The sequence below is a fragment of the Loxodonta africana genome, chromosome 10, assembly GCF_030014295.1.
Source record: "Loxodonta africana isolate mLoxAfr1 chromosome 10, mLoxAfr1.hap2, whole genome shotgun sequence".
Taxonomy (NCBI): Eukaryota; Metazoa; Chordata; class Mammalia; order Proboscidea; family Elephantidae; genus Loxodonta; species Loxodonta africana.
The window spans coordinates 15,435,057-15,452,967 of NC_087351.1; the positions used below are offsets into that span (position 1 = coordinate 15,435,057).

At 40.4% G+C, this 17,911-nt stretch overlaps 1 protein-coding gene across 3 annotated transcripts in view; it reads right to left on the bottom strand.

Moving 5' to 3' along the window:
* BUB1B (BUB1 mitotic checkpoint serine/threonine kinase B) overlaps positions 1-17,676 on the bottom strand; it is a 50,370-nt gene extending 32,694 nt beyond the window's left edge. Inside the window, exons 1-5 of one of the 3 annotated variants that reach the window (XM_003418737.4) lie at positions 15,946-17,675; positions 11,329-11,475; positions 7,129-7,188; positions 6,555-6,699; positions 5,438-5,634 (exon numbers count right to left, since the gene is read on the bottom strand). In XM_003418737.4, coding sequence (XP_003418785.1) covers positions 5,438-5,634; positions 6,555-6,699; positions 7,129-7,188; positions 11,329-11,475; positions 15,946-15,977 — 581 coding nt within the window. In that variant the 5' untranslated portion in view covers positions 15,978-17,675. Of the gene's footprint in view, positions 1-5,437; positions 5,635-6,554; positions 6,700-7,128; positions 7,189-11,328; positions 11,476-15,661 lie in introns of all 3 variants that reach the window. The other 2 variants (XM_023558647.2, XM_010598334.3) reach the window with 2 other exon arrangements.
* Between the last annotated feature and the right edge of the window lie 235 nt (positions 17,677-17,911).

Here is a 17,911-nt window from a genome sequence, read left to right on the forward strand (position 1 = left end):
TGTGAAAGGTGTACATTTACAAATTTAAGCCCAGTAAACCCCAAACAGAACAAATGTAAAGGAAATCATACCTAGACACATCATAATCAAACTGCTGGACAACAAAGATAAAGAAAAAATTTTGATTATAGACAAAGAAAACCAACACATTACATATTGTGGAAACCAAAAAAAAAAAAAGCTAAACCTGTTGCTGTCGAGTCAATTCCAACTCATAGCGACCCTGTAGGACAGAGCAGAACTGCCCCGTAGAGTTTCCAAGGAGCACTTGGCAGATTTGAACTGCTGACCCTTTGGTTAGCAGCTGTAGCACTTAACCACTATACCACCAGAGTTTCCACATACTGGGGAAGACCCATTCAAATGACTGCAGATTTCTCACTGGAAACCATGGTGGCCAGAAGACAGTGAAATAACACCTTAGAAGTGCTGAAAAGAAAAGAGCTGTTGACACAAAATCCTACATTCAAAGAAGATATCCTTCAGTAATAAAGATGAAATGAAAACATTCTCAGATGAAGAAAAAATAAGAGAATTAGATGGCAGAGACCTGCTCGAAAAGAGGTTCTTCAGGCTGAAGGAAAATGATACTAGAGGAGAACTTTGAACTGAAAAAAAAAAAAGAACGGAAGGAATGAAGAAAGAGCAACAGAAAATGTAAATATAAAAGACTGGTTTTCTCCTAAGTTCTTTAAAATATATATGACTGTTGAATGAAAAATTATAACACTGTCTGGTGGGGTTTTCAATGTATATAAATGTAATACATATGACGACTACACCAACAAGGAGGGGGAAGTAAAGGAACATATATGGCTATAAAGCTTCTGTATTTCACTTGAACAGGTAAAATATTAACTCTAAGTAGACGGTGAAAGGTTAGGTATATGAATTATACACCTTAGAGTGACCACACACACACACACAAAAAGACAAGAACTCAATTTAAAAATTAAAATGAAATATTAAAGAACATTCAAATAATCCAAAAGAAGGCAGGAAAGGGGCAACAGAGGAACAAAAGACAAAGAGAACAAATTGGAAACATATAATTAAATAGACCTAAATCCACCAACACCCACAATTATATTAAATGCAAATGGTCTAAACATACCAAATGAAGACAGATATTGCAAAATTGGAGAAAAACACAAGACCCAACTATTCACTGTCTAAAAGAAGCCCACTTTAAATATAAAGACATAAACAGCTTAAAGTAAAAGGAAATCTATACAAAAACCTGTTCACAAATGTTCACAGTGCCATTATTTCATAATAGCCAGAAAGTGGAAACAATTTAAATGTCCATTAACTGATGATGACCAGATAAACAAAATGTGGTATATCTATTCAAAGGAATATTATTCAGGAATAAAAAGGAATGACACACACAGAGATGAACCCTGAAAACAAAGTGAAAGAAGTTGGTCAAAAAAGACCACATGTTGTATGATTTCATTTATGTGAAATATCCAGAATAGGCAAATCCAGAGACAGAAAGCAGACTAGTGGTTGCCTGTGACTAGGGTGAACAAAAATGGGGACGGACTGCTAATGGGTATGGGATTCACTTTGGGGTGTTGAAAATGTTCTAAAATTAGATTGTGGTAATGGTTGCATAGCTCTAAAGCTATACAACAAAAAGAAGGAAAAAGATGTATCACGCAAACAGAAAGTTGGAATGGCTATATTAATATCAGACCAAGTAGATGTCAGAACAAAGAATATGACCAGGAATAAAGAGGAACATTATATAAAGGGGTCAATTCTAGATGTGTATGTACTTAACAACAGAACGTTAAATATATGAAGCAAAATTGATGGATTGAAATAGACAAATTTAGAATTAAAGAGACTTTAAACTCCTCTCTCAGTAATTACTAGAACAAGCAGACAAAAATCAGCACAGACACAGAAGACTAGAACAGACTATAAATCAACTTGACCTAATTGATATTTATACAACATTCTACCCCAAAACAACAGAATACACATTTTTTTTCAAGTACACATGGAACACTCACCAAGACAGACCATATCCTGGGTCATAAAACAAACCTTAACAAATTTAAAGAGTTGAAATCATTTAAGTTATATTATCTGATGAAAGGAGAACTAAACTAGAAATCAATGAACAGGAAGATATTCCCAAACATGTCCTAAAGAAGTCACAAGAAAAATTAGAAAATACTGTAAATGAAATGAAAATACAACATATCAAAATTTATGAGATGCAGCTAAAACAGTACTTAGAAGGAAATTTATAGCATTAAATGTTCTTATTAGAAAAGGAGACAGGTCTAGAATCAATGATCTATGTTGTCACCTTAAGAAACTAGAGAAAGAGCAAGTTAATCCCAAAGCAAGCAGAAAAAAGGAACTAATAAAGAGCAGAAATTAATAAAACTAAGAACAGAAAATCATTAAGAGAAAATCTATGAAACTAAAAACTGGTTCTCTGAACAGATCAGTACAATCAATAAACTTCTAGCCAGACTGACCAACAAAAACAAAGAAGACACAAATTAATAATATCAAGAATGAAAGAGGGGAGATCATTACAGCCCCTAAGCCATTAAAAAGATAATAAAAGAATGCTACAAACCCACAAGCTCATCAACTTAGATCAAATGGACCGATTTCTCAATTCCTTGAAAAACAAAAACTACCAAAACTCACTCAAAGAAACCAAAGGCCTAAATAAATGGATAGATATACCATGTTCATGGATAAGAAGGCTCAATATTAACATGTTAATTCTCCTCATATTGATCTACAAATCCAGTGCAATCCTAATCCTAATCCAAATCCCAGAAAACCGATGCAAAAATTTATATAGAAAGTCAAAGGAACTAAAATAGCTAAAAGAAGAACAAAGTTGGAAGACTCACATTACCCAATTTCCAGACTTAATATAAAGCTAGAGTAATCAAAATAGTGTAGTATACACTAATGGATAGAAACAGATTAATAGAACAAAATAGAGTCTAGAAATAAACCTATACAAATATGGTCAGTTGAATTTTGACAAAAGTGCAAAAGTACAACAAATGGCAACAGAACAACTGGACAGTCATATGCAAAAAAAAAAAAAAGAACCTTGACCCATGCTGCAGTGCAGTAAATTACTTTACTTAACATGGCCCTTCTAGCCATCCATGGTTTTGTGACTCCGCACAATGATTGGGTGGACAATGTAGATAAGGTGCTTATGGCCCACCAAGGGGATTGGACAGCTTGCTGCTAATGCAATAAGGTGCCTGGGACCTGTGTGGGAATGGAACCACGCAAATAAGCTGTATGGAACCCTAATGAGGGGATTCGTCAGTTTTGCCATCCTGCTAGGCTTAAAAGAGCCAATCCCAGGGCAAATGAGGGACCTCACTAACATCAAGAAATAAGAGTCGGGAGTGGGGCGTGTCCTTTGGAACTGGGGTCTCTGTGCTGAGAACCTCCTAGACCCAAGAGAAAGAGAGAGCTGTAACACAGGAGACAGTGCAAGACAGTGAGAATCAGCAGCAGAAAAATAGTAATAGAGGGCACAGTGGGCTTCCTGGCCCATGGAGCAAGGCAGCTACAGTTGGTGTGCCGACCCATGGGGTGAGAGAGCTGAGAGCCTTCGGGCAGGAGGCTTCCTGGCAAAGTGGGGTACCTCAGGGCAATTATTGGCAGAGCTGGAGAGTTCGTAACAATTGCCTGAGAAGGGCAGAGGCCAGGTCTGAGCTGGGCCAAGAGCTGAGGAGGCCTGATCTGAGTGGGCCGAGGTGAGCCCTGCACAGCCAAGAGGAGCTGAGAGAGATGTCCTGCACTGAAGAAGGAAGACTTTGCCTATGTGCTTTCTAATCCTGATCCCGAATTGTAACCTATTACTTCCCTAATAAACCTTATAATTATGAGTATTGTCTGTGAATTCTGTGTGGCCACTGCAGCGAATTATTGAACCCAGGAGAGAAGTAGCAAGTGCCAGTAGAGGAACAGCTGGTGTCAGAATTGGTAAAACGGTTGGAGAGGGGAGGTATGTCTGACCTCCACCTCACAGGAATCAGCCTTGCGTTGCTGCTGGCATGAATTCTCTCTCCTCCCCCTCATGAAGACAGACAAGGAGGTCTGGAGCCACCACGCCACTACTACAGATACCTTATACAAAAACCAACTCCAAATGGATCACAGATCTAAATGTAAAACATAAAACTATAAAACTTCAAGATGAAAACACAGGCGAGAAAATCTCTGTGAACTTCAGTTAGACAAAGATTTCTCAGATACAACACCAAAATCACGATCCATACAAGAAATAATTGATAAATGAAACTTTTTCAAAATTAAAAACTTTTGTTCTATAAGAGACACTGTTAAGACAATGAAAAGCCACAGACTGGAAGAAAATATTTGCAAATCACATATCTGACAACGGGTTGTATTCAGAATGTATAAAGGACCCTTATAACTCGATAACGAGACAAACTCAAAAATGAGACAAACTCAATAAAAAAGGGGACAAATGATTTGAAGAGACTTCAGCAAGAAGATACACAAGTGGCAAATGAGTACATGAGAAGATACTCAACATCATTAGTCATGAGAGAAAGCAAATTAAAACTGAAACAAGGTATCATTATACAGTTATTAGAGTAACTAAAAAACAAAACAGCAGCAGCAAAGCTGACAATACCAAGTGCTGACTAAGTGCGACTGCATCTCACACACTGCTGGCGGGAATGCAAATAGTACAACCACTCTGGAAAACAGCTTGGCGGTTTCTTAAACACACACTCACCATAGAAACTAGCAATCCCACTCCTACGTATTTACCCAAGAGAAACAAAAACCTATGTTCTCACAAAACTCTGTACACGAATATTTATAGTGGTTTTATTCTTAATTGATAAAACCTGAAAGCTCACGAATGGATGAACAAACTGTGGTACGTATATCCATAAAATGAAATACTACTTAGCAGTAAAAACGAGCAAACTATTGAGAGAAACTATTGATGACCGAATCTGAAACGCATTATGTTAACTCAAACTCAAAAGGCTACTTACTGTATAATTCCATTTACATGACATTCTGGAAAAGCCAAAACTATGGGGCTGGAGAACAGATCACTAGTTGCCAGGGTCTGGCAGTGAGAGTAGGTGTTGACTACAAAGGGACAGCACAGGAAAATTCTTTTAGGGAGTGACGAAACTATTCCACATCTTGATCTTGGTGGCTACCCGACTCTATTCATTCATCACAACTCATAAAACTGTACGCCAGAATGAATTTTACTCTTTGTTAAATAAAAAATTGAAAATGTCTTAAAAAAAAAAAAATTGAATAGTAACTAAGTAAACTCGCCAATGCTCTGAAGAGCATTTTATTCAGATGCAAAAAAGATCATTTATTACTATTAGTTATAAAGAGTTAAGACATGCTCAGAGAAGCAGTTTACCGGTGCTGGGACTGCAGTTTTTCCAGTGGTTCAGCCTTCCGTTGAAGCCCTTCCTGAAATATCATATCTGCTTTCTTAAAGTTTTCTCTAGCTTCATATTCTTCAGCCCATGAGATATAGAACTGAGCAAGTGAAACGCCAATCCCTTGGTTGTGTAAATAACTGTACATATCCAAAGGCTCATTGCATAAATGCCCCTATAACAAATTTAAAATGTTAATAGTTAACCAATCAGTTCACTTATTGAGTGTTTATTATGTGTCAATCACTGGAGATACTGTATGCAGTTCCTGCATTGAAGAAAATATATCTAGTATAAAAAAAATGTAAAAAAACACAATACTGAGAGGACCTAAAAGAGACAAAAGCGAGAGATTAATTTGTGAGAAAAGGAGATGGGAAGGAAAGGTTCTAGAAGGGCTGACATTTGAGCTTGGCCTGGAGGGGGAAATAGACTTTTATCAGTGGAGAATGGGGCGGGGGGGAGGGCGGAATGGACAGGCATTCCAGGCAGAGAAAATAGCATAAGCAAAGACAGAGAAGACTGAAAGTCTGCACAGGTGCAGGCAAGACATAAGTCTGGAGGAAATGGTGTGACAGGTCTTCGATGTTGAGCTAACAATTGTGAATTTGCCTGACAGTCAATGTATGAGCGTTGGGGTAGGACAGCTATAAGCAAAGAAATGAGCTGATCAAACCTGCTGGCATGTTGGCCTTCTACCTCCCTGAGGGCAGTTCTATGTGTCCAGTTATAATACCTGAATCACCTAGCGAGACTTTTCCCTACATGAAGGCTCTGCTGCCATCTATGGGCACCTATACCTCCTCCCCCACAGTTGCCTGGACCAATTATATTTAAAATAAATAAACAAAAAAATACCCCACAACCCACGGAGAGAGAGAGATATAGGCCTTGTGACCAAGTTTGAAGGGGTAAAAAACTTGATTTAATTCCATCTTTAAAGTAGAACCAATTTAACAAATATTGAGTATTTACTAAATGTTTAATATCTACTAAATGGCTCAGGTTTTACCATTTTTAATTGTACCAGATACCTCTAGAGAAAATACCTTGATTTAATATTTTAAACTCAGATGGCACTTGAAAAGGACTCACCAATTTAAGCCAGAGATTGAGAAATCGAGGATCACTATAATACCGTTTTTGTCCTTGTAGTGCTTCTACAGCTCTTTCTAATAATGTTGACATGTTACTCTCTTTCCCCCCCTGAGGATAGTTCTGCTCTGTCCAGTTTATATACCTGAATGAGAGGGAAAGGAAAAGAATATTTTAAAATTGAGCATGTACTTTTATTCTTGCTCTAAGACCCATTCGGGATTTTCTTAAGCAGAAATATCTAATATATTCAAAGTATGTTTATTTAGATGTCTTCAACAACATGCTCTAAGCCTGTATCCCTCAAACTTTTCCAGAGTATCTCTACCATATACCTCTGGGAAATACTGGGGACAGGAGTGGAAGGGTGCAGGTCAAAACTGCACACCACAAACTAGAAACTTCTTCATTCTTAAACATCTCAGGAAGGTACACTATCGTTATTCTGGCTCTCTGTGCCACCAAGACGTGACTTACTACTCTGACACATTGCTCCATACACCCAGCTTGAGAAGCAAGGCCATAAGACTCTTGGGTAAAGTTCCTCTTGCCCTTGTTAAGTAAGAAGACCCACCTATCCCAAACATCCAGAGGGTCATTTCCAGTGTAAAATCGAATTTCAGATTCAAATGCCCTGAAAGTTAAACAGAAAACGTTAACAAATGCAATAATGACAAAAGTAAAATGAACAAAGACCACCTCCACTTTCATTTATTTATTAAGTGTTTACTATCAATCTAGAGTTTGAGGGTTTATAAAACAAGAAGAAAAAGAAACAGAAATAATTAGGATTCTGTCTTTGAGTAGCCAGACAAAATAACGGGGGGACAAAACATGTAGAGATTAAATAAAGGAATTCAAAGACAACATATAGAAAAGCTCTGGAATAAGACTCCCTATGTTCAGATCCTAGCTCCACCCATCACTAGCGGAGGGTTGCAGACAAGCTACTTAAACTGTTTTCAGTTTCCCATCCTGTTAAAATGAGGATAAGAATAGTACCTATCCTCGTGAGGTTGATGAGTGTTAAATGTACAGTGTTTAGGACAGTGCCCAGTACACAGCAAGTACTCCATAAATGACAACTAGTATTTTACATGTACATGATCGTGATGGACAAATTACACCTATACAAAAATATACAGAAATATTTAGAATCTTAATGAAAAATAACACAGGTACGATTAGTTAGAGAATAATAAGACCATATACAATTTGGGGAGTGCCTTAAAAAAAGTGTAAAATATGACTTTGTAAAGAGTCAGGGAAAGGCGGAGGGCTAAGACTAAGTTTCAAGACTGACCGGTTAGAATAGAGGGGGAAGTATCAGGTGAAAAACCATAATTTGAATAAATGGCCAATTAGCAAAAGCTACATTAAGGGGCTATGTCTGATTTTAAAAAAAGATAACATAATCCCTGACACAAAGAAATTTATATTTAATAAGACAAGATACACAAGTGAAAAATTAACAATACAAAGCAGTATAGTATATTACAATTGCCAAGAACAGACAGTAAAGGCTTTAAGAAGTCAACAAGACATATCATAGAAGCAGCCTCAGAAGGTGAGACTCTGAAGGAAGGAAGGGGGAGCTTTCCAAGAGAGGGGGAAACAAGTAGTGAATCAAGTTGTAAAGGTGGGAGTTTATCCAGAGGAATCTGAGTGAACCATAAGCTGTAGCATAAAGTCAGTATTAGGAAATAAATGGAGACATCTGGAAGTGTAAGGATATTGTTATGGATCGTGCTCCCCCAAAATATGTGTTGACTTTCTGGCCCACATACCTGTGGATGTGATACTGTTTAGAAACAGGGCTCTTTTGTTATGTTAATAAGGCCACACAAAAGTAAGCCGGGTCCTAAATCTAATCACTTCTGAGTTATAAAAAGAACTGAAGAGACAGAGAGACAGCAGGAGGAAGAGAAAAACAGAGAGTGAAGACAGATGCATCTACATGCCCAGAAACACCAAGGACTGCTATGGGGGCAGTGGTGGCTCAGTGGTAGAGCTCTTGCCTTTCGTATAGGAGACCCAGGTTCAATTCCAATGTACCTCATGCACAGCCACCGCCAGTCTGTCAGTGGAAGCTTATGTGTTGCTTTGATGATGAACAGGTTTCAGCAGAGCTCCTAGACTAAGATGGATTAGGAAGAAAGGCCTGGCAACCTACTTCTGAAAATCCCATGGATCACAACATTCCACTCTGCAACTGATCATGGGGGACTGGACAGCACTTTGTTCCAATGTGCATGGGATCATCACGAGTTGGGGCTGACTCCACAGCAGCCGGCAGTGACTAGAAGCTGAAATAGACAAGGAAGGGCCTCCCCGCAGCGCCACACCCTGAATTTGGACTTCTAGCCTGCTTAACTGTGAAAAAAATAAATTTTTGTCCCTTAAAGCTACCCACTTGTGGCATTTCTGTTATGGCAGCAGTGGGTAACTAAGACAGAATGCTTTAAATGTAAATTTAAAGACCCAGCAATCCCATCCCTGGTATTTATCCAAGAGCAATGAAAATCTATGCCCACAAAAAATCTTGTACGAGAATATCGATAGCTGTTTTATTCACAATAGCAGAAAACTGGAAAGAATCTAAATGTCCATCAACTGGTGAACAGATATACAAATGGGTTACCACTCAGCAATAAAAAGGAACAAACTGCTGATACATACAACATGAAGAAGCCTCAAAAATATGCCAAGTGAAAGAAGTCAGACACAGAAAAGTACACACTGTATGATTCCATACAAAACTCTAGAAGAGACAAAAGTAACCTATCTGGTAATGGGAATCTGATCAATGGTCGCTTTCTGAGGGTGCAGGGGCAGGGGGCTGACTGGAAAGGGGCATGATAGACCTTTCTAGGGTAACAGAAATGCTCTGTCTTGAAATACATGTCGAAAGTGCATGTAAATTATATTAAAAAAAAAAAAAAATCCACCTTTAGTGACCAACTAAATACAATTAGGATGAGAGAGCAGTGAGCAAGATAATCCCAGGTGAGTTTTGGTACCACATGGAGAAGTAGAAAAAGGAAGGCCATTTATGAGAGAAAAGATTCTGTATTTAATAATTTCATACATTAAGTGAAACCTTTACCTAAGTCTGTGTAGTGGGCAGGTAAAAAGACACCTAGACGGCAAGTAAGAGATGTATAGTAGTTAAACAATCCTGAAAAATCTGAACATGAAAGAATAGGAAGCACAGAGCGAAGAGTTAGGTCAAAATGCAGTAGGAACTAACAATTAAAAAGGGAGGGTAACTGGAGAAGTGGAAAAACGTACAATGTCACAGAAACCAGGAAGAAGAGCTTAGAATGCCACTACCTCTGAAGTAAAAGAATAAAACCCAAGGCTTTTAACGATCCAAATAAATGGCCAAGGATATTCATTACATTATAACCAAACATTGATTTGCCTACGACGGCAGTGACTGAGGGTAGAAAACGATAGCAGCAAGTTCTGTACCTCCATTTGAATAACATAAGAGTATTTTCTAGCCTTTCTTTATCCAGAGAGTTTGTTAAATCATTATTGAAAAATGTTTCTGTATAAATCCAGTTTCTCTGAGGTTTACATTATCTCTAGAGGCCACTATTTCTTTTTTGGCATATTCTCAAAAATATTTTCCTAGATCAAGATTAACAATAAAATTACAGAATTAGACAACGCAATAGGAAGTCAGAGGAGCAGACTCGAGCAATTAGAATGCAGACTGGGAAATCTGGAGGACCAGGGGATTAACACCAACATAAAAAAATATAGCTGAAAAAAAATCAGATAAAAGAATTAAAAAAAATGAAGAAACCCTAAGAATCATGTGGGACTCTATCAAGAAGGATAACTTACATGTGATTGGAGTCCCAGAACAGGGAGGGAGGACAGAAAACACAGAAAAAATAGTTGAAGATCTGCTGACAGAAAACTTCCCTGGCATCATGAAAGACGAAAGGATATCTATCCAAGATGCTCATCGAACCCCATTTAAGACTGATCCAAAAAGAAAAACACCAAGACATATTATCATCAAACTTGCCAAAACCAAAGATAAAGAGAAAATTTTAAAAGCAGCCAGGGAGAAAAATATTTTCCTAGATCAAAGTGACAACAGCAACTCGAAAGATTAAATAGGTACCTTAGGGGGCAGTGAATTTATGTTAATGGGGGAGGAACAACTCACAAAAGGAGGGTGAGAATGGTTACACAACTTGAAGAATGTAATCAATTTCACTGAATTGTACATTTAGAAGCAGTTGAATTGGTATATATTTTACTGTGTATATTCTCAACAACGATTAAAAAAACTAACACTGACTGAATGGCAAAGACTGTGTTATACGTATTGTTACAACAATAAAAAAAATCATGGAAAAAAAAACTGTCCTAAAAGGTTAACAACTGAGTACACCTGAAAGACAGCAGATCCGCTCTCCCTCAGTACTCAGAATCCAAGGAAGCAATCTCTCCCATTACTACAAGAGTGAGGTCTGTTTAGGGGCCCAGAATGACTTGCTTTACTATACATATCATTGTCCCCTGTACAAGACGCATTTCTGTTTATACAAGAGTTTGGTTGCTCCACAATGAAATTAAATCTATAACTCCTGTTCTTAAACACATTTGAGAAGATCTTTAGACAGCTATTGTATGAAGGAAAAGCCAGTGGGGAACAGATTTACACTTTTTAGGAGCACCCCTTATGGGCCCATACCTACATTATCTACACAGCTGGGAATGATAAAGCTTGCGCCCCAACCATTCTACACACCGTTTCTGCTGCTGAAGAGCAGTGTTACAGGCAGATTCTTGCTGTGCCAATGCTCCCTGAAGTGTGGACATGATCCGCCCCTGCCTTAAGGGCTGTACATTCTCTTTACTCAGCTCCCATTCATCTCCCTCCAAGGACATGGCTTCACTGTGAAGAGGGAAATAGAAGTAAATCTCATACCAACACAGACTTACTAGAGCACTAAAAAAAAACTAGATTACTGTAAATGCTTTCAGACAGGTGACTATTCATGATCTTGGGTTGAATACGGGGGAGGTGTTGTTATACGCCTGAGTTCTGAGCCTTTCTATCACCTGGTTTCCAAGCTAGTGGCTGTGGTATTGTCTGATGGCAGAGAGAACTTGTCAAGTGTATTGTGGACAGTACTGTCAGACTACAGGTCAAGGCAAGAAGAAGGAAAAAGTGTTAAAATGTGGCAAAGTAGACAAAAGGACAGCAGTTCCATTCCTACCACTGAAAGCATTATCTAACTTAAAATTACCACGAGTGTTAGTCAGACTAGCGCCCCATGTTGTAACTGGTAACTTCAAACTGAAGTTTTTGTATACAGATAGCCTAGAGCGGAAGCTGGCAAAAGTACAGTTCACTGGTCATAACTGCACCCCTCCCAATTCTATCAGGCCCACTGGGGAATCCCCACAAAACTTTTTTGGGGAGGTAATCGCCATTATGGTTATGTACTCTGTACTTTGGAGTCCCTGGGGTGATACAGTTACTACACTTGACTGCTAACCAAAAGGTTTCAGGTGCAAATCCATCCAGAGACATCTTGGAAGAAAGGGCTGGTAATCTACTTCAGAAAAATCAGCCACTGAAAACCCTAGGGAACCCCAGAGTCATGGTCCCCAGACCTTTTGTTAGCCCAAGACAGAACTATTTCCAAAACCAACTCTTCAGACAGGGATTGGATTGGACTATAGGATAGAGAATGATACTGGTGAGGAGTGAGCTTCTTGGCTCAAGTGGACACTTGAGACTATGTGGGCAGCTCCTGTCTGGAGGGGAGATGAGAAGGCAGAGGGGGCCAGAAGTGGGCTGAATGGACACGGAAATAGAAGGTGGAGGGAAGGGGTGCGTTGTCTCATTAGAGGAAGAGCAACTAGGAGTATATAGCAACGTGTATATAAATTTTTGTAGGAGAGACTGACTTGATTTGTAAACTTTCACCTAAAGCACAATAAAAATTAAAAAAAGAAAAAAAAAACCCTAGGGAGCACAGTTCTACTCTGACACACATGGGGTCACCATGAGTCAGAATCAACTTGGCAGCAACTGGTACCCTGTACTTCAGAGTTCTGCAATGGTCAGACAGAAACCAGCTTCTGAGGAATACGTTATCTCTGTGGTTAAAACATAAAAAGGACACAGAGACAGATAGGAACAAATTTTCAAAACAGTGGAAGTTATGTGTGTACTCTGTCTAGGTAAAAGCTGTAAACTCTCTGCAAAAAGTAACCACAATATAGGGGCGTAGTTTAAGGACGTATTATCAGATTTGACAACAAAAGCATAAGCAACAAGAGACAAAATAGATATATTGGACCTCATAAAAATTCAATACTTTTGTTCATCACAGGACTTTATCAAAAAGTGAAGACAACCTACAGATTGGGAGAAAATTTTCAGGAAACATATATTCCATTAAGGGTTAATATGCAAAATATATTTTAAAAAATTCTAAAACTTAACAACAGATAAATAATCAAAAAAAGGGCAAAGGACTTAAACAGACATTTCACCAAAGCAGATATTCAAATGGCCAAGAAGCACAGGTAAAGATGCTCAGTGTCATTAGCCATTAGTTGTTGACTGGTGCTGGGGAGTAGATTTCCATTCATAGTGACCTCATGTGACAGAACAGAACTGCCTCACAGGGTTTTCTAGCCTGTAATCTTTACAAGGGAGCAGATCACCAGGACTTTCTCTCATGGAGCCAGTGGGTGAATTCTAACCATCAGCATTTCAGTTGGCAGTCTAGTGCTTAACCGCATTGCGCCACCAGGGCTCCTTTCATTAGCCATTAAACCCAACCAAACCCATTGCTGTCAAGTTGATTCCGACTCATAGCAACCCTATAGGACAGAGTAGAACTGCCCCATAGGGTTCCAAAGAAGTGCCTGGTGGATTCAAACTGCTGACCTTTTGGTTAGCAGCCAAACTCTTAACCACTACACCACCAGGGTTTCCTCGTTAGCCATTAAACCAAAAAACCTGTTGCCATTGAGTCCATTCCAACTCACAGCAACCCCATAGCATGGAGTAGAACTGCCCCATAGTTTCCAAGGAGCGCCTAGTGTATTCAAACTGCCGACCTTTTGGTTAGCAGCTACAGCACTTAACCACTACATCGCCGGGGTTTCAGCATTAGCCATTAGAATGACGGAGAAGTGGTATCTCATTAGTCATTAGAGAGAAGCAAATCAAAACTACGATGAGATACCACTTCACTCCCAGCAGGATGACTAAGATAAAAAAAATAAAAAAGCATAATAGATGTTGCCGAGGACATAAAAAAATTGGAACCCTTATCCATTGCTGGTGGGAACACAAAATGGTACAGCTACTGTGGAAAACAGTTTGAGGTTCCTTAAAAAGTTACCACAGAACTACCACATGACCTAGCAATTCCACTCCTAGGTACATACTGGAGAGAGACTTGAAAGCAGCAATGCAAACAGACATATGTACGTCAGTGTTCACTGCAGCACTCTTCACAATAGCCAAAAGGTAGACATGGTGCTGAGTGAAATGTCAATCACAACAGAAAAAATATTGTGTGATCTCACTTATATGAAATAACAAGAATAGGCAAATGTATAGAGAACAGAATTTATTAGGTAAAAAAAAAAAAAAAATTTTTTTTTTTTTTTTTACCAGGGCAGGAGGGAGGGTAAAGAGTTCCTGTTTAGGAGGAGGTGAGTTTTTGTTTATGGTGATGGGAAATTTGGCAGGAATTACGGGTGACAGATGTACAACATGATTAACGCAATTGATGTCACTAAGCTGTATACCTTAAAAATGTGGAGTTGGCAAATGTTGTGCTATGTTTGTATTTACAGCAATTTTAAAAAAGAAAGTAACCCTAAGTGATGAATTATTTAGGGCAGTGACTATAAGTAATTGGTAATTTAGGTTGTAACCACTCACACCTTTTTAACCAAACTGTGTGAACCCTGTGAATATAAGGACCCGCACCCCCAGTCTTTGTCCTGGCTCTTTTTCCCCTAGATATACACATGACTAGATCTTGAATTCTCAAGTCTTGACCCAGATGACATCTTCTCATTGAGGCCTCCTGTTCAAATGTGTCTAAAATTGCACGAATCTCCAACCCCAACACTCCCTTATCCTCCTTCCTAGCTTTATTTATTTTTTTATACTGACTACCATCTAACTTTTATTTATCTTGTTTACTGTCTGTCTCCCCCACCTCCACTCTGCCCCAGAACTTAAGCTTTGTGAGGATAGGGATTTTTGCGTCTTTTGCTGATTTGTTGCACTTAACATTTAGTAGGTTATTAATAAATATCAACTGCATTTATCTAGGTATTGTGGACTCCATAACAAAAACGCATAAAGAATTCCAACCTAATATATATATACGGGGCCCTGGCCTGGCGACACAGTGGTTAAGAGCTTGGCTGCTAACCAAAAGGTTGGCAGTTGGAATCCAGCAGCCACTCCTTATCGGCAGCGGGTTTGGCTTTTTTGGTTTTATCATGGCAATAGCGTCGAGATGGAAAAAGTCCTTCTCTTTGTGGTTTATATATATATATATATATATATATATATATATATATATATATATATATATATATATATATATATCCGAACCCGTTGCTGTCGAGTCGATTCCGACTTACAGCGACCCTATAGGACTGAGTAGAACTGCCCCATTGGCTTTCCGAGGAGCGGCTGGTGGATTTGAATTGCTGACCTTATGGTTAGCAGCTGAGCTCTTAACTACTACGCCACCAGGGCTCCACTGCTATGATAACCCGCAGCCACCGAGTCGATCCCGGCTCATAGCGACCCTAAAGGACAGAGTAGAACTGCCCCATAGGGTTTCCAAGGAGCGTCTGGTGGATTCGAACTGCCTACCTTTTGGGTAGCAGCCGTAGCTCTTAACCGCTATGCCACCAGGGTTTCCATTGCCCAGAGAGCACCTACCATTTGTTGATCACTTACTTGGAGGCAGTTACTATGCAAATACTCTGAATTCTCCCAAGAGCTCTGTATGGTAGCATTAATATTAAGATGTGTTCAAGGTCAAACAGCTAGCAAACGGGTAAGCTGAGATAAAAACACGGACCACAATACAAATTCCAAGCACTTGGCGCCACGGGGGTCCACCAGCCTCCTTTGCTTTGAAGCCGGATGCGGCAGGATTCTCACGTACCCCGTTAAGATCAGGGCTCACCGAGCGTCTTCGCCTCCAGCCCCTCCGTGCCGACACCGTGCCGAAGGAGGCTCTAGCGGGGCCTGCTCTTTTTCTGACCGTGTCGGTCCTCTCTTCTTTGACTGCTTCCTCTCTCACCCGCCGGGCACCCTCGAGTCTGCAGGCCCAGCTCCCAACAGCCATTCTCTCGTACTTACCTTAGAGCACCCCCTTTCTTCATCGCCGCCATCCTGCGTTCCTGGCTCAAGGCCACAGATCCTCTGGGCTTCCTCCTGCAACCTATCCTTAGAGGCACCGAACAGACCAGAGGGTGCTTCCCGGCAAAGCAGGTACCCAACTCCTTCACAAACTGGCTACATCACGCCCTCACGCCTAGCCGCCGACTTTCAAATTTAACGGTCCCGCGCAGACGACGTGACTACTACATCCCTCCGCTCCTCCGTGCTTGCGCCTCTCGCCCAAGGCATTCTGGGGCTTGTAGTTTATTCCGGGCTTAGTCAGCGCTGTCGCGGCGCAGAATGGAAGCTGTGGTTTCTGGGGGTTCCTGGCTGCCCAGGTGCTGCAGGCATTGGTTGCTAGAAATTCTCGGCAAGTGCTCTCTGCGTCCTGGCTTTAGGGCAGCGCTCTGAGCAGAACAAGGGACGCTTTAAGCACCAGAATTTCGTTGGTGTTTTGAGTGTAGGAAGATGCCTTTGGCCTTTCTTTTTTCTGGGATGCCTGGCCAGGCTTTGATCATGCCTTGCTTTCTATCCCAAGACTCCTGCGTGACCAGGGTTCTCAGGCCGCTCTGATGCAGCTATTTCCTGCCCAAAGCTTGAATGCTGAAAAACTGGGTTCAAGTTCTGTCCAATGGTACCAAACGTGCAATCTTAGGTAAGCCACATAACATCTCAGACCCTCAGTTTGCCTCATCTATAAAAGTGGTTGATGACGTTGCCTTGCTCTCCTTTCTCCACAGCTGTGGCAGAAAACACAGCCACCCCACGGCTCCCAAGGTTTCACCTCTTTCCTTCTTCAGGAGACCAACTTCGACTGACACTGAACTCTTAATCCCAATTCTCCTTTGCGGGGGAAAGAACTGTGATGGCCTCAGTTATGGCCAGAGGAGCAGAGTCCTTTGCACAAACCTAGGTACATGGGAGTTGTCCTTTTTGGCCGTGGGGATGGTAGAAGAGGTGGCAGTTCCCAGAGGGGGAAACTGGAAGTGGGTGTCCCCTACTTCCTGGCTCTTGGTTTCCAACTTTCTGGTCTTTGTTCATACTGTGTAAGCTCTTCCTTCCTCTTCATCATCAGGACTCCTAATTGCCAGGGACTGGAAATCCAACTCAAGCTGGCTTACTCAGAAAAGGGAATTTACTGATTCTTATAAATAAGCCTTCAGACAACGCTTAACTCGGGACTCATGTAGTGTCATGAGGGCTGGGCCTCTCTCCACTTCTCACTTCTGCTCTCCTTCATGTTGGTTTACTGTCATTCTGTGAGGTAACAGATTCAGGCCTTAATCTTCCCAGGTTCAAGCTCAGACTCAGGAGTCACCTGATTAGTTCCCTCCTCCTTCCCGAAAAAATCACAAGTGTTGGTGGATCTAGGGCTTTGATTGTCCAGGCCCAAACTGTGTGCTTCATCTTGGAGCTGAGAGAAGGGAACAGGTGGTTCACCGCAGGAAATTCTGATGACTCTTTCCTTCCAAATCCTCTACATCCAGGAAGCCTTCCTGGCTTCTGGGAGATATAGTGGCTCATATTTTCTCTTACCTTATAGTACTGACCTGGCACCTCGTTTCTTCTCTTCAGAATGTCCTGTTTACAACTTCTCTATTTCTCAATTTTGATCACTCCCTATAAACCATCTTGGAAGTATAGTATTTGTTCTTTTAATCTCCGTCTTTCTTGTAGCCTAGTCAGATGCCTGCTCCCTCTACCCCCCCCCAAAAAAAATTGTGGTACAACAGAGAACATATTCAGGCTAAACCCCTCGCATGTTTCAGCATGTATGTTGGAAAATGCTCTGTGTTCTTATTTGGAACACTTGTTCTTGTTAGGCAGCCAGCAGAGGGTCCAGATAGTGGTTCAGGCTTCAACAGCACCCACCAGAAAAAGTCAAGATTAAACTCATACACGTTTATAATTGAAAGAGGACAAAACCAAGCCTCAGCCTGAGTGC